Genomic DNA, 24,429 nt, shown 5'->3' on the forward strand with positions numbered 1-24,429 from the left:
CTCTCCATTGCTCTGCTTTTGGGCATTGGCATCTTCCAAATTCCCCTGGTTCACATCCCGGCTCTTTTGCAGAACAGAGGTGTTCTGTGACACTGCTGGAATTCACATCTCCATTGCAGCACTTCTGTGTAACTGATGAGATTCTTCACCTTCTCTGAGCAGCCACTGCTGCTGTTCCCTCACCTTCAGACCCTCCTCAGCGCACTCAGCCACTCCTTCAGGTTGCCAGTGGCCTTTTGAGGGTGCTAATTCCTGCCAGATCGGCTAGTCTGTCACTTTCAGCCTGCAGAGATTCACAACACAAGATTTTACCAATTCTATGGGCCAAAATACTAGCAGATCTGGTGAGGCTTGGCCCCGAGTACGGAGCCAGGGTCTCAAGTTGGCTTGTATTTGAGCTGCTGGCCTGTGCTTCCGCTTGTGCCGCAATGTCCCCGTTGGCATTGTTGGTGAGCTAGCTGGGGAGAGTGAGCGTGTGTCTGGGCTGGAAGGCATCTCCCTGCTCTGCTCCTCCTGCTTTTCTCTAGGCCTATGTCTTGATGCTGTGCCTCGCTACCCTGTGACACAGCCAGGAGAGCCCCACAGCTCGCAGGCTGGACTTCGGCCCTGGGACTATACTTTTGTAGGGAGAGCTGCACAAGTGAAAACTTGAACTCCACGTAGCGAGTCCTGATAGGGGGCACTGGAGGGCCAAATACAGTAGGCAGGCTGCTGTGCATCCAGTTTTGGTTTAAAAGGACAAGGTCAGTGTTGTGCCCCACACTCAGACTTCCATTCAACATAAAATATATTTAACTTCCCTCCTTAACTTGGGAAATCTCTGTGCCTAAAACAAGGACCAGAGCACAGGTAAAATTCCAATTGCTCTCCTGGACTTGTAAGCCCAAGATTTCTGGGTTCTTCCCAATTGCAGGCACACTGCCCAGGTACCCAGTTCGTTCTTGAGAGCAAGGACAGATTTTGAAATATGTAAGAATCCCTTCCTTTCCCAGAGCAAGAGCCTTGTATATGTCAATATCTTCTCTGCTCATGTGTACTGGCTGGGGGCTGCTAGACATGACATTCCCCCTGGTACCCTCTCCAGAGAAGAGGAGTCCCTGTAGTATTACTGCTTATTTAACCCTTTTGCCGCCTTGGGCTGTTCATGCCAGATGTGACTGCTGACTTGGATGTGAACTGTGGTATTGATCTAAGGACGTGGCAGATAGTTTTGTTTAATGAGAAAAGCAGGAGACTGCATTGAGGGTCTTGGCTCAGAGAAGGAATGTTGTTCCGTGGTTAGAGCAGGGCAAACCCTCTCGGTGTCTGTTTTCCAACTCATAAAATGAGCAGTTAACTGTTGGAACAATTTATCAAGGTTTCTGGTGTATTCTCCATCACTGACCATTTTTAAATCAAGATGGATGCTTTCCTAAAAGATCTGCTCTACGAATTATTTTGGGGAAGTCCTATGGTCTGTGCTGTACAGGAAATCAGACTAGATGATCACAATGTGACCCCTTCTGGCTTTAGGGTCTATGAATCTATGGAAAATGGGTATTGTAATGCTTCCCAGCATGGTGAGGACTAATGGATGCTTTTGGAATGCTTTGGGATCCAGAGGCATATGGTGCTATAAGTACCTAGCAGCATTAGCACTGATTTCACTGTCCTCTTACATGGTGTGGCTTTTTAACCTCAGTGTGTGTTTGTTTTTTTTCTTTATGGAGGATTTTGAGAGAAGTAGGACAAGCCTAGTCCTCTCATGTAATCACAGTGCAGCACCTGGCTGAGTCCCCTGGGTTCATTAATCATCCAGCTGCTGACTGTGGATGCAGGGAAGCAGAGATCTCTGCGTAGCAGCATCTCCTCAGGCTGTAAGGACATCATGTGATTTGACTGATCTGAAACAAGCAAAAGCACTCAGACTAGAACACTGAAGTCACATGATGCCATTATTTGTGCTTAAGAAGCTATTTCTGGAACAGCACTTCAAACTCAAACATGAGCATACATATATTTTCCCTGCAAAACTGCTGGCTTAGTGCATATGCCTATTACCAAAAATGTGCAAAGACTCTGTTGTCTTGAGTCTTAGATGCATAAACCTTCCGTCTTGCTATGACGTATTTGTTTATGTACGATCATTTCACCCACATGCAACTAATCATGTTAAATAGACTAGACTGTTCCTGAAAAATTGATATCCCCGGAAGGACCAGAATATATGGCAAGAAAAACAGATGTTCATATAAATGGCATTTTAGGAAGAATTTCAGTATTCTTAAGCACAGCTTTGGTGACAAAACTACTACTGTATTTGAATGGTAACCTGGCAGCTGACCAATTGTACCTATTAATGCATTATAAATGTTAAAAAGTCAATTATTTATTGTAGCAGCTTTACGTTCAGTGATTACCTACAGACACTTTTCCCAAGGCAAAGAATGACTCTGACTCTGCTTCTAAATTGTGCTGACTCTCAGCATGCCAGCCTTGTGCTCTAAAGGGAAGAACAAATCCCGGTGGTTAAAATGTCTGACTGGAACTTCGGACGGAGAAGCAGGATATAATGTGCATTGCAGACATTTTAGCTGGTTTGAAGGAATGAGATTTTGTTAATTCATCCTTCATCTCTGGGTTATATTTTAATGGGAAGGAAAAGGATCTCTCTTAGGGATGGCTGTTCATTCTCAACACTTGATTGACTTCTTGTACCTCTCAGAGGACTGCCATGGAGAGGTGGCTGGTTCCAGAAGCACAGTAATGGTCCTCACAGCAATCCAGTGAGTCCACTTTGTAGCCAGCTCACTTCACCTGGTGTAATCGAATTGCAGAGCATGGTGGAATTTAGGACATACCAGGCTTACCCATTTAATGAGGCTTTAACTAAGGCCTGATCTACACTAGAAACGTAGGTCAGTTTAACTGCGTCAGTGAGGGGGGTGAAAAATCCACACCCCCAGAGTTAAGCTGATCCAAGTCCCTGTGTAGACAGGAGAATTCTCCCATCGGCCTAGTTACCACCTCTTGGGGAGGTGAATTCCCTACGCTGATGGGAGAACTCCCGTTGCCAGAGGTAATGTCCATACTGAAGTGCTACAGCAGTGCAGCTGCAGGGGCCCCATTGTACTGTTTTAAGTGTAGACAAGCCCTGATTTCCATGAGACGAGTCGGGAGGTCCTGCTACAGGACAGATAAAGGGGCAGTGAAGTTTATTCAGTCGTTCTCATGACTGACTTAATTTATAATTTTTTTTCAACTTACTGTGGAAAGTGCACAATGGGTACCATAGAAATACAAGAGGAGACGTATTAGCTCCTCCACCTCAAGAATTCTCTGGTCATTGTTCACTAAATATGGCCTGCTGGCTTTTTCAGATCATCATTATGGGAAATGATCGGACCTTTTGTGGTAGCCTCAGGGGCTGATAACTTTGAGGAGGAATGTATTTAAATTGCATTATGAGCTTGCATGTGTGCCAATGACTTCATGTCAAATTTGCTCCATTTAAGTTAGTTTGACTAACAAGCAGCACTACAAGCTCACACTGGGATCTGAGAGTCAATCAGGGCTATTTCTGGTTCAGTGATCCCTCTGTGTGTACAATAAATAAATAAAAATCTGCAATCAGAACTTAGCCAATGGTTTTGTTTCATGAGCCACAATAGAATCCAGCTTGTTCTCTCCTAGCTGTATTGGCTCAGGAATTAACAGTAATAAAAGTTTACTTTATCAAGAGTCGGCAGATGAGTCTAAATAGACCTGGGACAGATCTGTTGCATTAAGGTGGTGACATTTTTACACTGACCTATCCTTTGAGCAGTCTCCAAGGACTCTTTTTTTCGAGTGCACCTGCACTCACTGGGTAGATTTTTTTGAAAGTGCTGATGCTCCATTTTCTGTAGTGATTTATGCACTTGGGAGCATAAGTCCCATTGCTTTTCAGTAAGATTTAGGCTCTTACATGTCCAAATCACTTTTGAAAATGGGGTTTAGCTCATAAGGCACTCAAGGCTTTTGGATATGTTACCCTTACTGTCCATGGTGAGAGTTCTTGGTGGAAGTTGGTTAGTAATTGCGTGATGGGGCAGTCACACTTTGGGGTGCAATCCAGACCAGTAAGGGGTTGTCACCTCTTATGCTGTAACCCTGAGTGCCTTTTCCACAGTGCATTTCCACTGCAGCTCTCTGCCTGGGGCGCTCACCATCAGCAACAAGCATGCAGGTCACGCTCTGAGCGTCTGTTTCCTGATGGAAGCTTGCTTCTATTTTCTGAAGTTCAATAACCTCTCATGCTGTTCTTCCTGTATTTAATAAAATCACTTACATCTCTTTCGCATAAGGCAGGAATCCCTTGTTTCTCTCTGGGTCTCCCCCGCCCGCCTCCTTCTAAATGGAAAAGCACCAGGTTAAAGATGGATTCCAGTTCAGGTGACATGATCACTTGTCACTGTAAGACTTCATTACCCACTTGCCAACACACATGTATACAGGAAGACTTACAAGTACAACAGAGCCATCTGCAGTCAATTGTCCTGGTTAATGGGAGCCATCAAGATTCCAAACCACCATTATTGGCCCACACTTTGCATAATTACAATAGGCCCTCAGAGTTGTATTTTATATTTCTAGTTTCAGATACAAGTGTGATACATTTATACAAATGGGATGACCACACTCAGTAGATTATAAGCTTTGTAATGATACCTTACAAGAGACCTTTTGCATGAAGCATATTCCAGTTACATTATATTCACACTCATTAGCATATTTTTATAAAATCATAGAGAGTGCAATGTCACAGCCTTATGTAGCGGTAATACATACTCCTCCCAATGATATTAATCACCAGTGTGTCATTAACTTTCAGAAAAGACCTCACTTGTTACACTTTTATAATACAGTAATATTGTATGCAATCAGTTGATTCAATTGCTTATCACTTGAGAGTCAGCCCCCACTGCTTATAATAGACCAGTAAACCTTTGCAATGAATTCTTTGAAAAGTAAAAGCCAGATCAAGCTTCTCTTTTCTGCCATCTGTCTCCTCCCCCACTTGTTAGCCTATTGGCTTCAGTTCCATTATATGTAAATAGACCTTCATTGTCCCTGCCTGATGACCAGGCTATCAGAAAAGCAAATACAAGTTCCTTTGTCTAGGGCAGACTGGCTTAGGGGTTGCTTGGCAAATACCTTTAAGGACATAATTCTAGTGCATTCACAACTTTTTGTACATACCTCTGCATGCATCATGCAAGAATATTAATGATCAGAGTTATTAATTTTCTAATGACCTATTTCATGACCTTTCGTAGATACAGATTATAACAATAGTGTGCTAGGTGTAGTGAGTATGACAGGTCTGACAAGCTGCTGACAGAGTAGTGAACCACCAATGGGCCTCTGTCCCAGGGGCTTCCCAAAAAAGGGAACTTCTCACCATGCTAATACTTACATTATTGGGAAAAGACATTTAATTACAATAATTATAATTTGTGCTGCAATACAACCCAGAATTAGATGTAAGTAGTTTCTCCTTTGATACCATCAAGGGATGTTTCCAATTCCATTCTAGTGAATCGAACACTGAAATCTTTCCCTCAGCCTCTCCCATCCTCCCTCCAACAGAATGTTGGGAATCATTAGAAAAGGGATAGATAAGACAGAAAATATCATATTGCCTCTATATAAATCCAGGGTACGCCCACACCTTGAATACTGCGTGCAGATCTGGTTGCCCCATCTCAAAAAATATATATTGGAATTGAAAAAGGTACAGAAAAGAGCAACAAAAATGGTCAGGAGTATGGAACAGCTTCCATATCCTATCCCCTAGAACTGGAAGGGACCTTGAAAGGTCATCGAGTCGAGTCCAGCCCCCTGCCTTCACTAGCAGGACCAAGTACTGATTTTGCCCCAGATCCCTAAGTGGCCCCCTCAAGGATTGAACTCACAACCCTGGGGTTAGCAGGCCAATGCTCAAACCACTGAGCTATCCCTCCCGCCAGGAGGAGAGATTAATAAGACTGGGACTTTTCAGCTTGGAAAAGAGACGACTAAGGGGGGATATGATAGAGATCTATAAAATCATGACTGGTGTGGAGAAAATAAATAAGGAAGTGTTATTTACTCCTCATAACATGAGAACTAGGGGGTCACCAAATGAAATGAATAGGCAGCAGATTTAAAATAAACAAAAGGAAGTATTTCTTTACACAACACACAGTCAACCTGTGGAACTTTGCCAGAGGATGTTGTGAAAGCCAAGACTATAATAGGGTTCAGTAAAGAACTAGATAAGTTCATGGAGGGTAGGGCCATCAATGGCTATGAGTCAGGAGGGCAGGAATGCAAAACCATTTTCTGAAGTCTCCCTAGCCTCTGTTTGCCAGAAGCTGGGAATGGGCTACAGGGAATGGATCACTTGATGATTCCCTGTTCTGTTCATTCCTCTGAAACACCTGCCATTGGCCACTGTCAGAAGACAGGATACTAGGCTAGATGGACCATTGGTCTGACCTAGTATGGCCGTTCTTATGTTCTTAACCCTTTGAGCCCTGAGGATTCCCCGGTTCCCCTTAAGTGTCTATGATGAACCTCACTTTTCTTGCTGATAAGGATGGGGCAGGATATGTTTTGGATGTGACTCATCAATGACATCCTTTTGGCAGCTGTTAGGGAGGCCTGGGTGCTCAGGCTGTGTGAGGTGTGCTCAAATCTTTCACTGGGTTTTTGGGAAGAGGTGCTTTTTCCTATTATCCAACCTAAACCTCCCCCACTGCAACTTGAGACCATTGCTCCTTGTTCTGTTGATTGGCAAAGAGGGAGTAGCTGGCACAACTCTCCTGGAGTACATTCATGTCTACAGAGTAAGAGGCTGATCGTCAACCCCACGCCCTTCCTGTTTAATTTTCTCATGAGCAGCAGAACGTCCCTCACAACAGTCATGTTGAGGGAGCCATTGTCGTTCATTATTTGTGAAGAAAGCTCCTTTGTGGCCCCGTAGTGCCACCTGCTGCCTTGAGCATTGCTCCATTTACTGCTGTCCCCTCACAGCAGGGCTTCTCCATCCCATGCAGCTTGAACAGGACTGTGGAAGCCCAGCTGGTCACGACGCTTATTGGCTTGACTGTCATTGAACCAGCGCGGCGTCCTTGATGCCAGTTGCCTGTAGGGAGGCAAATTGATTTTAACGTGACCCTGGGAGGAGGAGGGGGTTAAAGCTCATAGTGGTGTCTACTCTGGCTATAGACTATCTCTGTGTGCTTTGTTCTGATTGGCGTCTGTGGTGAGACACCAGGAGCCCTTTTAGAGCCCCGTCTCAGGCTGGCAGGCAAGGGAGCTGCCGTGTGCTGCAGTGCCCACTAGGATGTGAATCTCACTTTGCCATGACAACCACCTCAGTGCATCTCTCCCCACTCTGACAGGTTTTTTATGGGTGTGTTTAAAAAGCCACTGTTGTAGGCGTGTGTCGCACCTAGCCTGCCCCCTTGGTGCTGGATCTCCCTTCACTGGTTTTAACATTGGGGCTGGTTTTATGCCAGCGTGATGCTCTTCACGTGTTGTAGAATGTTCCATGTGCTGAGCGCCTCTGGGCTAGTGTTTGGGGTATAGGGGAGTTGTGAGTATTTTGTGGTGCATTCATTTAGAATGTGTAAAGAAAAGCAACAACTTGGATTACTTTAAATACCGTCCATGTGAGCTTCCGGAATTGATTTGAATGGTGAATCTGTAAGGTTTGTGCTAATCAGCTGCAGCAAATGCAGCGCTACATCAACTAGTGCAATTAGTTTGTGTGAGTGGGGGATTGGTGGGACCCACTGGTGGTGTGATTGCAAAAGCATTTCAAGTAGCTGCAGTTTGTCCTGCTCAGGACTTTCTGAAATACTCATCTATGGGACTGAAGTATACCGCGCTTGGACAGTGTTTGGGGCAAAAACTTTCTGAAAATTGAAGCAACATCCCTCGAGTGCTTTTTAAAATTTGCGGGCAAGGGAAAAACCTACTTTTTTTTTTTTTTAACCTCCACTTTTTAAGGCCAGGCTACAGCAAAAACAGCTGCTGATCTCTCCCACAATCCTCCTTGTGGGAGAGGTCAGCAGTTTATATACATCTGGATAGATTAATTGACAAGGTAACCTGTCAAACCTGCCTTCTCAATGTTCTGCTGAGCTTGAATGTTATGGCATTCCTATGGGACAGTGGAGTTTATTTCTGGGGACCAGTTCAGGGTCGTTAGTTCTGTCCTGTCCGGATTCTGCTTTTGAATTCGAATACAGATGTCATGGCACCCCCGCAGAGTGCGTGTGGAAGACACTGGAATTTGGGGCATCTCTATGAAAAGGTCACAAAATTAATGCCCCTCTGCCCTGCTGTTGTTCTCTTCTGCCTCTGCGCAGAGCCCTGCACCCAGGTTGTTAGTAACAAATTCGTCACAGGCACGTTGAGGGCAGCTCAGGCCAGAGCCATGGTAACATAGGGGGAGGTGATGGGAAGCAGCAAGGTCCTCCCACTCCTATAATTTCACCACAGCAATGATTTTGGATTATCTATGTTCATCTGTCCAGGCAGTCTGTTCAACCTTGTGTGTGAGTAACTGCTGTGGATAAATCTGTCCTATTTATATCCCTGAGGTGCTGTGAAGAACTGTTCATTTATGCTTTTGTTCCCTGTAAGGTGAATTTCTCCCATTAGAGGGGTGTGTGTGTGTGTGTGTGTGTGTGTGTGTGTGTGTGAGAGAGAGAGAGAACTGCAAACACTCAGCATCATCCTGTGTCACATGTGTACATGGTATCCCTTCATGTATCTAACCTCGGGTCAGTTTTTATATTGGTGGCCAGGGCTGCCCACGTGTTTCCCCCTTATGTGCAGCTCCCAGATTATCTCAGAAACTCGGGAATCAGGAAATCTGCCTTGGTCACGTTATGCAGTGGTTGAGCTGGTCGCGATGAACGGGCAGATCTGTCTGTCCAAACGCAGGGGAGCTGCTGAAGGGCACCTTTCATTTTTGTGCTTGGAGATGGAGGAAGCGGTTTGAGGGCCTTAGGCGTGCAGTCCGTGGTGTTCCCTGTGCGTGTGCTCTAATTTATGGTAAATGATCTCCCATGCAAGTTTCCAGTTAAAGGTCACTTTTAAAAATAAAGCAAAGCACCAGTTAGAAAATTAGAAGCAGTTTCCTTGGCTGGAGGAGCAGGGATGTTGTGATTTAATCTGGTTTAGTGGAGTCAAAAACCCTTCATTTTATTTGCAAAAAACTCATCATTTTGGGCCTTAAAGAGGAAAGCAGCACCCCTGTGAGGATAGCACCAGGGAGGGCGGTGCCGGACGTGAAAGTGGTAACTTCATTGCATTCCAGGTTAAATTCAGCCCAGGTGCAAGCAGATGCAGCTATGCTGAGCTCCATAGGGTTACACCAGGGCTGAATTTGGCCCACAGTGCTAGAGATTGAGGTGGCAGAGGGCATGAAAGGGGCCTTCTCCACACTCTTTCCTTGTGCCCCTGTGCAGCGTCCAGCCCGGAGCTGCATGGGGAGCACAGGCTCTGTGCCAGGCTCCAGCTGCTGGCTGCTCCAGTCTCCCTGTGACAGGTCAGGTTCACAGCAGATGGGGAGTTCCCAGGAGGTGCAGGATGGGCTCTCTGGGGTTTCTGTAGGGTTCTATTCAACCACAGTAACAGAGCAGCAAAGGCCTTTGCCCCCTTCCCTGACTGCCATTAAACTCTGTAAAAATGGGCATGGCAGCCCTCCTGTCTCTGCAGCTGCCTGTCCTGGCTCCTGGTCAGCTAGCCCCAGTCTGTGCTGTCCGGAAAGGGCTGCTCTTCCATCCTTTACCTGACTCCTGTGCGTGGAAGTTGCTGTTTATTTCCCACATCACTGACTTATTGGAGCGTCATCCTAGGAGCAGGGTCATGACTGTGGGTCCTTCTTCGGTGGCACAGAGACTTCTGCACCCTTCTGTCACGTTCCCCAAAGAGGGCAGGGTGGGACTGGGGCCAGGGCTTTGCTACTCCATTGCACCTGTCAGTAGAGCAGAACCAGGAAGTTGGGGTGCAGCACCTATGAAGGGATGGCAGAGTGGCTGCTTGATGGAAGCCCCAGACTACAGGAATTCTGGCTGAATCAACCACATCTCTTCCAGGGGCTCCCAATGGTTCTAGCTCATCTTACATGACACAGCCAGTGGCTTAGAGCTACAGAATAGGAGGGCAACTCTTGAGTGAGTCTGTGCTGAACCCACAGTCCTCAGGCATGTCTTTCTAACCCAAAGCTCTACCATCCTGTGATGGTGACCACCTAGGCAGGCCTAGCTTGGGTGACTGGCTTCCCTGACCGAGACTCCCTCTCCCGTCTTGAGAGGGAGAGTCCCTTCTAATCCAGCCAGAGTTCCTTGGTTCGCGTCAGTTCCTGTGCTTTGGCCCTGTGTGTTTAAAACCAACTGAGCAGGCTCTGTGGAGGTTGAGCCAGGCTCAGAGCCAGTGGCCCTGCTGTTGTCCCATAACAACCCTCATGTGTTTGCTGAGGGGTGGCTTAGCGTGAGATATTGTTTCCATCCTGCTCGCTTTTCCTTACAGCTGCCTATTAAACTAAACCAAGAGAATCCTACAGTAACACCTGCTTTCTCTGGGCGGCCAGGATTGTGAGTCACCGTGTTACCCCCGCCTCCAGATGGAGAGTGTCTCTCTAGTGGTAGCTGGGTGTGAGCTCCTGTACAGCACCAGCCTTTCAAACGCTCCCCTCAGAACTGCCATGGATTGCTTTGCAGGTTAACGGCAGGCACACCCCAATGCCCAAACCCCACTGAAGAGTGTTCCCCTGTACCATCCAGCCCGTCACTGGACACTCAGTAATTACCTGGGACGCTGTCCCCAACGAGACAGTGTTAAACACAGCTGGAAAGTTACAACTCCGAATCAGATCCCTTATCACAGCACTGCAATTTATTTATAGTGAAAATAAATATGTTTACAGTATGCATAAAATTATTATGGAACAGCCCCATGTCCATCACTTGCAGTTACATGGTGACGGCCTCTGAGCATGCAGGATTCTTTGGGTAGAGAGGTTTGGCATTGCTGTGTTTGGCTCAGTGTGCCTGCTTTCTGGGTGAATCTGAGAAGATGCAGAAAATAGTTAATCTTCGCCTGGAGCACTGGCTGAGATCCCTGCCTCGCCTTGAGGAGCATAGAGTGGAGATGATGGTCTAGAGAAAAGCAATAGGAAAGGAGCAGAGAGAACTGGAGCAGGAGGGGGCGTAGAGAGCAGGTGACATCACGAGGTCCCTCCCAACCCTACATTTCTATGATTATTTAACCCAGTGATTCCCAAACTGGGGTTTATAGATCATCTGCTGTAGGACTGTGGAGAGCTAGGTGGTCACATGTGCAGGTTCTCCACATTCCCAGCTTCTTTGGCATGACATGGCAGGGCTCTAAAAACAGCTGGAAAGGAGGAGTCATTATTCTCTTGTACTCACCTACAGTTGCTGCAGGAAATACTTCACGCTCCAACCAGACGGGCTTTACAAAGGCACCTGATTTGTTTAGGAGCACACGTCCCGTGGACTGTGGGATCTGTGCTCCTGAGCCACTTATGCGCCTTTGAAAATCCCACCCTAATGAGCGAGTTGGCTAAGGAGTTACGTATGGCTGGGATTTTCACAGGAGCCCAAGTGACTTAGAAGCCCATATCCCATTGGTTTCAGTGTGAGTTGAACACCTGACTCCTTTGAAAATCCCTGCATAAAGTGACTGGCAAATTTAAGCATGACCATTGTGTGTCCACGGAAGGAGAGGATGGCTGGGTGCCAGGGCAGTATGTCCAAGAAAAGATTAATGGGTCCAGGAGCAGGGAAGAGAGCAGAGGGAAGTGGAGATGACGAGCCAAAGGAGACAATGTGGTTAACTTTTCAAATCAGTGGAACCCTTAAATCCAGTTTGATATATTTTAAATGTCCCTTGATGTCACTGTTCCTTGTAAAGTAGTTGATGTGGATGGCACAGGGTTATGTGACCAGATGGGGGTGGGGGTGGGGGTGGATCCAATGAGGAGCAGGTGGAAGACAGGTGTCCATAAAAGTGACTTTCATTGAAGGTGTGGACTACACTAAGGATTTATCAGCAAGAGGAATTAGAGGGGCCTTGAGGGGCTTTGTGAAAATTGATCCGTCCCCTCTGCCTTTACCCTGTTCCATGATACTCATGAGAACTTAGTACCTTTAGAACCAGTCAATGGATGTGGGGAAGGATTAGCTCAGTGGTTTGAGCATTGGCCTGCTAAACCCAGGGTTGTGAGTTCAATCCTTGACGGGGCCATTTAGGGATCTGGGGCAAAAAACTATCTGGGGATTGGTCCTGCTCTGAGCAGGGGGCTGGACTAGATGATCTCCTGAGGTCCCTTCCAACCCTGATATTCTATGATATTCTATTCTATGACACAGTACTTCAGGTAGTGTCTATGTAGCCAATAATTAACCTGGGGGACTCATTGGTGCAGGAAGTCACTGAGAAATACTGTAGATGGATTTTAAAAAGGCCTGGATAATGTTATGGCCACTAATAACATGTGGAATGGTGTACACTAAGCACATGTTTAATGAGCTCTCTAACTTCAGAGCATAAACTGTTCTGTAGGAATCAGGGCCTCCTGCTTCCCACCCATGAAGCATTACACAATTGGCCACGTGTAATTATGAGCTTTTTGTGAAAGATCTTGGATGTCAGCTGTGATCTGATTGGTTCATGAGGCCTGTCATGTATGCATCCACACAATACACCTTGACACATCTCTCATATGCTGCTACCTCTGGGACTCACTCGTGTGTGTGTGTGTGTGTGTGTTAACACTTGCACATTATCTACCAGCCTTTATTATAGGTGAATTAGCATCTTGCTGCAGTAGTGACGCCCGCAGTGAAGACTGCAAAACACCTTTTCCAAACTCCCTATTTTCACATGCCTTCAACTTTCCAAAACCTCCTTGGGGCTGAAATTTCCCAGGGATGGTGTCGAAAGTAATTTTTTTTTCAGAAAGCTTAAGCAAAATCCCTTCCTCCATTTTTGAGCCATGGGAAAGTGGACAATCTACTTCGTTCTTATTTTTTAAAAAATCTGACCACATTTTTGAAACAAGGCTATAGCAAAAACAGCTGAAGTTCAGAGTGATAAACTTGTCCCGGGCATACTCCTTAATTGGGATTGAGCATCACTAGGCATAGGGGAGAATTAAAAAATGTCATCAGTAATTGAAAAGTCACTCCAAATCACTGAGCAAATTGCTGCTATTCTCAGGCTGTTGCTGGGGAAATTTGCAAGCAGGAGAATGTCACTGAAATGTCACACTCAGCCGCATCCTCCCCTTTCTGCCCCAAATCTTCCCTGCCCCCAGCTCAGGAGACAATCTTGCATTCTGCAGCTCAAAATATGACAACTATTTAAACATAACTAACAAGATACCAGCAAAGCAGCCCACAGTCTGCTCACCCAGAAGCAGCATTCCTCTTCCCTGTCTTGCTTCTCCTTCCCATTGTCCTTCCCGCGCCCAGTCATGGTCTGCTGGTCTTCAATTGCTTTTGAGGTTTAGATCATCAACTCCGCAGGCCTGGGACCCTGCTACTTAATTGTATGAACAATTCCTTGCACTTCATGTAATAAACCTCCACTGAGGGGAGAGTAAAACGTGATGTTGTGATAAGGAGGAGTTGGAGGTTTCTAAATCCCATGCCAGTGGTGCCTAGGGACTAGCCAAGAATGGCCACGTCGTACTTGGTGCTGTACAAACAGAGCTGCGGACAGTCCGTGCCGCAAAGAGGAACAGGGGGAAGGGGGATAATGCACAAGCAGAGTGAACAATTGATTTGTTTGGCTGATGGGGTGTGGTTGGGAGGGGATGTACCCCATGGCAAGGCAAACGGGAGGGAGCATTGAGGGGAGGGAGTGGTGGGGGCATGAGGGGCAGGTGTGGAGTGAGGCTGAAATGAGGAGACCGAGGGAGGCAGCAGGCAGGGGTTGGAGCAAACCGCCCATCAGCCCAGGCCAGGGAAAGGCCGGTCCAACTGTAGAAAGTTTCTGATACTGGTGACACTGAGCAGCTCCTGCAGCTGTCCTCCGGCTGGTTCCAGCTGCTTCCTCCACCCTGCTACTGCTGCCTGGATTCTGCTGCCCCGGAGAAGTGAGAGCAGGATGCAGCATCTCAGCAGCTCAGAGGAAGCAGCCGGAGCCTGTTCCCATTCTGCGTGGTCCCTGGAGGTGCTCTTCTCTGCAGCTTCTGCCTGGATCCTGTTCCCCATGCCCCTGCCTGCTGCCCAGGGGAAGTGAGAGCACGGGTGGGAGGTGTATGACCCCCGGTGGGTCGGGAACCGGCGTTTGGGAAGCATTGGCATAGAGCAGGGGTAGGCAACCTTTGGCATGAATGCCAAAGGCGGCACGTGAGCTGATTTTCAGTGACACTCACACTGCCTGGGGCCGGGGGGCTCTGCATTTTAATTTAATTTTAAATGAAGCTTCTTAAACATATTAAAAACCTTATTTACTTTACATACAACAATAGTTTAGTTCTATATTATAGACTTATAGAAAGAGACTTCTAAAAACATTAAAATGTATGACCGGCACGCGAAACCTTAAATCAGAGTGAATAAATGAAGACTCCGCACCCCACTTCTGAAAGGTTGCCGACCCCTGGCATATAGCATCGTGAGCAATGGGCACTTTACAAATGCAGAGTAAATCTAACAGCCTGGTTTCCTGCAAAGTAGGGGATGAAATCACCCGTAGGTAATGATACATAGGAAGATGTTTGTCCCCAATACAATATTTGTCAATGACTTCCCTCGCAAGGCATCAGCTGCTCTGTTAGCCGTCACTGAGGCTTTCCAGTAAGCAATAGTACTTGCATGATCACATATCCCTGGTAGCACATACCTTCTGGACTGAGTACTATGAATTTGTCTGGGGTGAAATGAGTTCTGTGGGAGTTTAACCCGCCCAAAATATGGAGCTAAGCCTGTAGCCCTTACTCACGTAAGTAATCCCCTTATAGTAAACAGGAGTGTTGTCAATACTTTTTGCATTTGTCCGGCACTAAAGAGCTTCACTAATAGAAAAGTCACAACTTTGCCCCCAACAGCTTGCATCTAAATATCAGACAAGAGGCAACAATTGAGAGTAGAAAAAGGGGCGTGGCAGGGGGAGAGTTAGTCTTGTGAGTCAGGGCTACTGAATGGGATCCTAGCAATGAAAGTGGAAAGTGAAAGAAGCAACAGTAAGAATTAGGGGGGAAATGCTGGAGTGGAAAGAGCTTTAAGTAGTTTAACTTTGGGACAGCAAGAAAAATCAAGCAATTACATATGCAATCCAGCAAAATAAACACTAAAGGTAACAGACAAGGGCTGCACAATGAAAGCGACTGAACAGTTTATTCCAAACTCTGTGTGTTGGATTGTTCCTTTTGGGAAGCTCTCCTGGCTTTGAAGGGTCAGTTTTGTTCTCTGGATTCTCTGTGTGTTTTTCTTTGCAGCTGCTTTAGAGGGTTAGTTAGTTTAGTGGGGAGAGATAGCTCAGTGGTTTGAGCATTGGCCTGTTAAACCCAGGGTTGCGAGTTCAATCCTTGAGGGGGCCACTTAAGGATCTGGGTCAAAATCAGTACTTGGTCCTGCTAGTGAGGACAGGGGGCTGGACTCAATGACCTTTCAAGGTCCCTTCCTAGTTCTAGGAGATAGGATATCTCCATTAATTTATTTTTATTTTATTTATAGTTTTGCAGAATGGCACACCGCCAGCAGGGGAATGGTGTGTGGTCAGGGAAGGTCTGAGTGTGGACCCAGAGGATTTTATACCCCTTCTCTCTTGTGCAGGACACAGGCTGAAATGGCTCACACCTGTCGCGGAACCATCAACCTGTCAACAGCGCACATCGATACGGAGGACTCCTGTAACATCGTACTCTCCAGTGGGGGAAGGACATACCATCTAAAGGCAAGCTGCGAAGTGGAGAGGCAACGATGGGTCACTGCTTTGGAGCTGGCCAAAGCAAAAGCTATCCGTATGAGGAACAGCCAGTCAGGTAGAGTCCTTATTAGAGGGCAAGCGTGGAATTGGATTGCTTATAAAACCCTGATGTAGATAAATCTTTCTGCCCTGCGTCCTGAATTGCGGAAGAACTTTACCGGTGTAAGAGGGAAATAGGGCTTGTCAACATCCCTTAGGAGTTTTCTGCAGAACTGTATGTACCGAATATCTGGTGTTCTGGGTCATACAGCAGTGAGCCAATTTTTTTAAAAAGCCCTTGGGGTGGGTAGTGTTACAGTAGGTACTGTGAATCCCGTGCAGCTTGAGATAGTTATAGAGGGGGGGCAGTGAAGACTCACTTGCCTTTGTCTTAAAGAATTTAGGTTCACAGCCTGGGCAGTGAATATTTCAAGGAACACTTCACAGCTGTGGGTGGGACTTTTAAGGAGAACAAAAACAGCAGCTCCCATTTTAAAGCCAGAACAATGCCTTTGTCACCCAGTCACAGCCTGTTTTACAATGGGTCTAGAGCAGAGGTGGGCAAACTATGGCCTGCAGGCCACATCCGGCCTGCGGGACCGTCCTGCCTGGCCCCTGAGCCCCCGGCTGGGGAGGCTCGCCCCCAGCCCCTTCCCCGCAGCCTCAGCTCGCTGCGCCGCCGAGCAGCGCAGCACCAGCGCACCCCCTGCGGGGGAGAGCAGGGAGGGAGACTCACCCGCAGCCTCGGGAGCAGGCGGGCGGAGCGGGGAACGCGGCTGGAGGACTCAGGTGGAGCACCGGCCGCTGCGCAGACGGCAGGAGAGAAGCGGCGCTTTGAAGGGGAAACCGCCGCTTCTCTCCGGCTGCGCGGCTGCCCCTGCTCCTCCTGAGTCCTCCGCCTGTGATTGCAGGGCCACATTCCGAAAGGGGCTGGGGGGGGGAAGGATCCCGGGGGGCGGTCAGGGGTGGGGGGGTCCCAGAAGGGGGCGGTCAGGGGACAAGGAGCAGGGAGGTTGGATGGGTCGGAGATTCTGAGGGGGGCAGTCAGGGGGCGGGAAGTGGGAGGGGGCGGGGGCCAGGCTGTTTGGGGAGGCACAGCCTCCATACCGTTTTGCAACCCCAATGTGGCCCTTGGGCCAAAAAGTTTGCCCACCCCTAGTCTAGAGTATATAAGCTCTGTGTGAATGAAATCTGAATTTAGTTCAACTGTTGACATGTCACACTCAAAAATGTTCCCATGATGATGGTGCAGTATAAAGGTGTGACAGTCATGTGCTTGGGTGGTTGCATTAGGTATGTCTGGCAAAGTTATACGTGAGCTATACCAATCAAACCTTTGTCACACCGTCATGTGTTCTGTAGATGGTACACAGGCAATATATTTTAGAAATGTTCAAAAGTTTAAATTTTTATTGGCATTATATTTTTCTTTCACGCCAATAAATCCATGTGCAGGTCTTAGAGGGCAAGAGAAAAATGTACATGGAAAAAACAAAACACAAGTCAGACACTGATCATAGACTGAATGTTGCCCTCTTGGAAATGGGGCCCATGTAAGGGAGGTAGGAAGGGAGCATCCTGTATTTGGAGAGGGAAGGCGGGAACACCTTTGTGGCAGCCTGATTTAAAAATAAACACAGCTTCCCACAGCCCTCTGAGGTCTGGTACATTAGAGGTAGGCCTGGTGGGGGTAACCTAGAAGAGGCAGTGGAAGGGGCATGATAAATGCTATTTCTCATGTACCTCTGTAGCTTGGGGCTTTTTGTTCTGCATCTGTACAGTGCCTAGCACTCTGGAGTCCTGGCCACAACTGGGGCTCCTCGCTGCTACTGCAGTACAAATAATGAATACATGGACGCTAGCACTCCGTGTGTGTGTAGGTATAATTGTACGCAAGACAAAGCAGGTGAGTAACTTACCAAATTGCCAGCAGGGAAGGTGAGAGGTGGGTAAATGCATTGATGACAACCTCTGGGGGACTAGGGCTGCGTCTGCACTAAACACAAAACTAGTTCTGCGACATTTGACAGCAGGTAGTGGACATGGCTCTCTCTCTGGGTCACAACTGTGCCAGTGTAGATGGGGTCAGCTGATTTCTTGGTGTTTGTTTGTAAAGACACCTGGTCAGCCTCAATAAAACAAACAGACCACACTTTGGAAAGGCAGAGGCTGAACTTATTCTTGTACATGTTGGACAACCATCTTTGGTGGTGGCTGCTGTGGGCAACTCTCGGTTGATATACAGAAAGATATTGTACTGCAAACAGTCTGATTCATTGTAGCATGAGCCCTAAGTCCTTTATAAAAATTGGTCCCTGTTACCTAGTAGGCAGTCCCATGAGAGTATATGGATGTTACTCATTAGTGTGAGAGCCACTGACTCATTGCCCATAATAATTTAATGTGTTGCATTTCCTGTTACCAGTGCCCGCAAATGTAATCACATTAAGAACGGTTTGTGAACCCTCTGTCTCTGCACACTGCAGCACTAGCGAGTGCAGATACTAACGGGGGAATCAAAACAAATTTCATGAAGCACATGGAAGATTTCTAGGCAGAGCAAGAAGTTACCAGTTCGGTTTGAGAATTCTCTGGAGTTGGCAACAGGTTCTGCCATTTGAGCGAATGTTTCTTGCTCTGCAGAAAGAAGTTAAGATTGGGATGGGTTTGTATTTGAAAAGGGTCTTTAACACCAAGCAAATCACTCTTAAATTAAACCTCTTTCCGGATCACTGCTTTTGCGCCCACCTTGCTGTACATCAGAACCTGCAGCTTGGGAGCTTGATTTCCCCCTCTTGGTCACGTCAGGCATGTGCAGAGGGAGGAGCGCTCAGCCTGCCCAAGGGCTGCAGTCTAGTATGCATCTTTAGGAAGATGTCAGTGAGAATTTGAAGTCGTTGCTGCCAGAGAGCTGCACATATCTATTTCGGCATGTACTCCTAGCTGAAAATAGCACAGGTAAAGCCTTCCCTGCCTGGAGCCTTTGGGTGCATGTTCGCAGGAGCTAGCAAGAGTAGTGGCTAGAAGCAGCGCAAAGGCACATGTTCCTGATCTCTGAATTCCTGTAGCTCCTGGGTGAAGATAATCTGCTGTAGCACACTGCGAGGATTTCTGAGTTATTCCAGAGAGCTCACTTAGCGCTAATGCACCTACGAGGTTCTGTTGTGTCTCAAGTTACTGAGAGCCTTTAATTTACTAAGGGTCACTGTTAAAGCAAAGAGCCTGTCGGTTTGAGCTCTGACAGGTCTGCCTGAAACTAACTAAACTCTCAGCCTTCTGCCCGTGCATAGCGGCGCGCTCAAAGCCTGTTATGGATTTCTGTGTGGGGCTTCTGTATTGGTTATTCTGGTCCTGGATTGTGCCTCTCAGTTCTGCTCAGGAGAGAGCCTTCTGTGTGTGGATCTCCCACTGTTGTAAAGGCATCCTCATGAATATTTCCTCCCTCGGAGCCGCCTGACTGCGTGAACCTGGGTAGGAATGCAGCAGGAACCACTCCCTGGGCATTGCAGGCTGAGTTCCACACTAGCACTCCCAGGTGTAGCATTTGTGGAGGGCTCTTGCTTCATAGCTTGAGAACATGTGTGAGCCAGGGGAAAAAAGCAGGTTAATTCACGAGACAGTGTACTAAAGAGGCCAGGCGATGCTGAAGGGCGAACCAGGCCAGTGGCCACCTAATGCCGAGTGGATCACCTGTTACAGCCTAGTGGGTGACTCTTCAGGCAAGTACCTTGAGTGTGGTGACCAGCAGATGTGCCACTGGACATGACAAAGTGCTGCTGGGGATGGGACGGGGAGTGGGAGCGGATGTGGCGGCTCTCCCATTGGAGTTTGCTCACACCGAGAGTGCTCTCGGGACACTTTTGTGTTAACGGGAGAATTGTCAGGGGTGTCTCTGGTTTTGTTTGGTTAAAGTCCCTGAGAAGCAAACATCCGAGAAGGGGGGCTCCTGAGAGAGATGAAAGGCCCCCCAGACTGCCCCGGTTTTGGCGTGTGGTGATCCTGGATACGCTGGTGAGCGAGGTATAGAGAGCTAGCTGGGAGGGAGGGAGGCAGACACTGGAGTCCTCTGTGCTCTCGGAGCTCATCCCCTGGAACAGGCAGAGGTTTTGCTGCGGCCTGGCAGCCCCTGAAATGACCCAGTGGCTGCTGGGAGTTTGTCCCTTGTGAGCACAGTGGTTTGCTGAAGGGCAGTGGATCCTGAGGCTGCCCGACACTTGCTGGGAGCTCATCTGAGCAGCGTGGGGCTCTGAAGGGGCCTATGTTTATCCAAGTCAGAGGACAATGTTTAACATGCAATAAAAAGGGATTTTTTCCTCCTTTTTTGAAACACTAAAGATGAGCCATGTTTTGCCAGAATCTAACATTGAAAATAAGCCCAGACAAGCAGCCCCGACTGGGAGCTGTGGCCGCCCAAGGCCATGCTTCATTCCTGCTTCGTTATGCCAATCGGTGTAGCATGTTCAGCTTAATGCCAAAGTACAGCCAGGAGAGCCTCCCTCTGTGGCTAGCAGGCTGGATCACAGTCAGTCGGCTGCTCTTTTTATGGGGACTGGGGATTTTTTTAATCCGTCATGCCGTACAAACAGGGCTTTGTTACAGACACCCGGCTATTGCAAAGCCTTGGAGCGGTTTCCATTTGCGGTCAGCGGGGGTTTAACAGGCACGGTCATTGTGCCATGGCAGGAATGTCAGCCAGGGTTGCTTATTTGTCTATTTTCTCTGCAAATAAAAACTTCCTCTTGCGTCTCCCCCATTCCCAGGAGGCACTGAGGGCGAACTGTGCTATCGGGATGTGGCATGTTTCTGGGTCTCGTCACTCAAAGGGCTTTCCTGAGCGGCGGGTAAGGTAGGGTTACCATTCGTCCGGATTTACCCGGACATGTCCTCCTTTTTGTGCTAAAAATAGCGTCCGGGGGGAATTTGTAAAGCACTCACAATGTCCGGGATTTCCCCCCTCCCCCGGAGCGGCTGGGAGGGCTGCAGGAAAGTCCCGGGCTGGACTCCGGAGCAGCTGGAGAGGAGCTCCGCCCTGCATTCTGAGCAAGTGTCTCAGCACAAAGTGCAGCCCTCCCCTTTTGCAACTGGGAGCGGTTACTGCCATGCAGCGTAGCAAAACGGGAGCGAGAGCACTTTGTGCTGATACAAGGGCAGCTCTCCCCTGCAACCCGGTCCGGGCCAGGGACCGGGTTTTGTTGTGCAGGGCCAGGGACCGGGTTTTGTTGTGCTGGGGAGCTTAGCCACGTGTCCGGCTCGCACAGAGCCCAACACCCTGTTCTGAGCAGCAGGGTAAGGGGGGCAGGAGAAGGGGCAGGGAGGTTCTGGAGGGGGCAGTCAAGAAACGGGGGGGGGGCTTTTTGGGGGGAGTGGAGAAAGTTTTGGGCAGTCAGGGTACAGGTAGGGGGTAGGGTCCTGGTGGGCAGTTGGGGGGGGGGTCTTAGGAGGGGGCAGTTAGGGGACAAGGAACAGGGAGTCTTAGGTAGAGGGTGGGGTTCTGGAGGGAAGTTAGGAGCAGGGGTCCCAGGAGGGGGCAGTCAGGGGACAAGGAGCGGGGGGGTAGGGGGCTGGGAGTTCTGGGGGGGAGCTGTCAGGGGGCAGGAGTGGGGAGAGGGATCGGAGCAGTCAGGGGACAGGGAGCAGAGGGGTTTAGATGGGTTGGGAGTTCTGGGGGGGGCTGTCAGGGGGCAGGAGTGCGGAGAGGGATCGGAGCAGTCAGAGGACAGGGAGCAGAGGGGTTTAGATGGGTTGGGAGTTCTGGGGGGGAGCTGTCAGGGGGCAGGAGTGGGGAGAGGGATCGGAGCAGTCGGGACAGGGAGCAGAGGGGTTTAGATGGGTTGGGAGTTCTGGGGGGGGCTGTCAGGGGGTGGGGAGTGGTTGGATGGGGCGTGGGAGTCCCAGGGGTCTGTCTGGGGGTGGGGGTGTGGATAAAGGTTGGGGCAGTCAGGGGACAAGAGGCAGGGAGGCTTAGATAGTCCTGGGGGGCAGTTAGGGGCAGGGGTCCCAGGAGGGGATAGTCAGGGGACAAGGAACGGGGGGAGGGTTGGGAGGTCAGGGGGGGCGGGAAGTGGGAGGGGCTAGGGCGGGGCTTCTCCCGTCCTCTTTTTTGCTCGCTGAAATATGGTAACCCTAGGTAAGGGGTTGCATTTAACAGGTGATAGGGCTGATAAAGCAGGCTAACCGCATGAGTGCCTGACCCCTGGGACTGCTTTGGGAAAGCAGCTGAGACTCTCCTTACCCTGTTTTTGTGGGTAGCTTTCTTGAAACAAACCACCTCTTTGTAAATGTCGTTGCTTGACATTTTGTGGTGGATCCGAGTGATGATTTCAGAGTTGTGCATGTGAGAGCAAGTGGTACTCGTGAGATTAGCTCCTTTTTCTGTTTGAGTCTGAAACAAACACGTAACGTGCATATGGAAGGGGTGGCCTGTGACGCTAGGTCAACTACTCTGGAGAGGTTTTGGGGACGGATGAGGTTGTGTATTTTGCCTTTATGTGCAGTGTGAAACCCTAAAAGGGCATTTAAGTATATTGTGGTTTTGTGGAAATCGCACGCCAGTATTCCTGCTTTTAAGGGTGTAGTGAGGCTCATCGAGTCTCTTAAACGTCTGATGGTGATCAGCAGTGATACCATGGTGATAGGTGCAATAGATACAGCAGTGTCCCACTAGCTCTTGGGAAGTCCTCTCTTGCAGGGGGTTTCTCTTCTGCTTTCCTCCTTGTCTTTTCCTCCGTTTTGTTTTATTTCAGGCCAGGGGGAAGATCAGGATTATGCAGCTTCGGTATGCCCTGTTCTGAGCTTGAACAAATAGACCTCATCTAGCTGCAGAGCACATCAGAGGTTAAGGAGGTTAAGAGGTTAAGCTTACAGTCTTCCTGGTTTCCATTGGCAATGGAATTGGGTGACCTAGAGGATTCCAGTCTGGGAGGAGGTGGGCTCATTTTAAGTCTGACTCTAGTTCTGGGAGGGTTGGGTCAGTTTTCTCTCTGAGATGAGCCTGCCGTCAGTGCCTGCCAGTGGATGAGTGAGTGGGAATTATTGTAGTGAACAGCTATTAACTTCTCTTAAGAGAGCCAGTTCAGTTTTGCTGGTCACATGAGATCCTCCTGCTAGGCCGGATTGCTGAGGTGCATCCTGAACTCACGTCCTCTGTGGCAGAAGCTGCCAGTGCCAAGGTCCCTGCAGAGGCTCACTTGGTGTAATTTAGTCAGTTCTTGATTTCTCAGTCATGTCATTCTTGGGAGGGAGAGCTGAGTAGCTGGAATGCTTCTGCTGCTAATCTGCAGAAAGAGCAGATTCACACCTTCTGTCTCTGGATCCTTGAGACCTGAAACGTTTGTTGGGACCACGATCTCCCTTAGGAAACCGAGCCCTTCTCCACTTCCAAGTCTGGATCCATTTGCTGATTCCAGTACTATAGTTACGATACCTGAACCTGAACAAAACCCCACGGGTCTAATGTCTGGAAAATGACCCTGCTGTTCACCTTGTCTGATTGGTTGAGAGTGCGACCTGCTAATCTAAAATTGTAAAAAATTAAAGCTCTAGTTTTAAGACCAGTAACATTCTGCTGTTCACGAATAACCGTGTGTGGCCGCACTCACATATTGCTTGTTACGTGATACAGTATCATCTCCTCTGGTGCTTGGGTGTAGGATTTCCTGCCAACATAGGGTTACCATATTTCAGCAAGCAAAAAAGAGGACGGGAGGAGCCCCGCCCTAGCCCCGCCCCTGCCCCTCCCACTTCCTGTCCCCCCAGAACCCCCAACCCTCCCCCCGTTCCTTGTCCCCTGACTGTCCCCTCCTGGGACCCCTACCCCTAACTGCCCCCCAGGACTCCACTCCCTATCTAAGCCTCCCTGCCTCTTGTCCCCTGACTGCCCCAACCCTTATCCACACCCCCACCCCCAGACAGACCCCTGGGACTCCCACGCCCCATCCAACCACTCCCCACCCCCTGACAGCCCCCCCCAGAACTCCCAACCCATCTAAACCCCTCTGCTCCCTGTCCCCTGACTGCTCCGATCCCTCTCCGCACTCCTGCCCCCTGACAGCCCCCCCGAGAACTCCCAACCCATCTAAACCCCTCTGCTCCCTGTCCCCTGACTGCTCCGATCCCTCTCCCCACTCCTGCCCCCTGACAGCCCCCCCCCCAGAACTCCCAGCTCCCCACCCCCCCGCTCCTTGTCCCCTGACTGCCCCCTCCTGGGACCCCTGCTCCTAACTGCCCTCCAGAACCCCACCCCCTACCTAAGACTCCCTGTTCCTTGTCCCCTAACTGCCCCCTCCTAAGACCCCCCCCAACTGCCCCCCAGGACCCTACCCCCTACCTGTACCCTGACTGCCCAAAACTTTCTCCACTCCCCCCAAAAAGCCCCCCCCCCCCCCCGTTTCTTGACTGCCCCCTCCAGAACCTCCCTGGCCCCCTTACCCTGCTGCTCAGAACAGGGTGTTGGGCTCTGTGCAAGCC

At 49.0% G+C, this 24,429-nt stretch overlaps 1 protein-coding gene across 1 annotated transcript in view; it reads left to right on the forward strand.

Moving 5' to 3' along the window:
- Positions 1 to 24,429, forward strand: part of OSBP2 (oxysterol binding protein 2) — a 367,014-nt gene that overhangs the window by 63,422 nt on the left and 279,163 nt on the right. Inside the window, exon 2 of the mRNA XM_054006309.1 lies at positions 15,831 to 16,039. Coding sequence (XP_053862284.1) covers positions 15,831 to 16,039 — 209 coding nt within the window. The remainder of the gene's footprint in view (positions 1 to 15,830; positions 16,040 to 24,429) is intronic.

Source organism: Malaclemys terrapin, chromosome 16 (assembly GCF_027887155.1).
Source record: "Malaclemys terrapin pileata isolate rMalTer1 chromosome 16, rMalTer1.hap1, whole genome shotgun sequence".
Lineage (NCBI taxonomy): Eukaryota > Metazoa > Chordata > Testudines > Emydidae > Malaclemys > Malaclemys terrapin.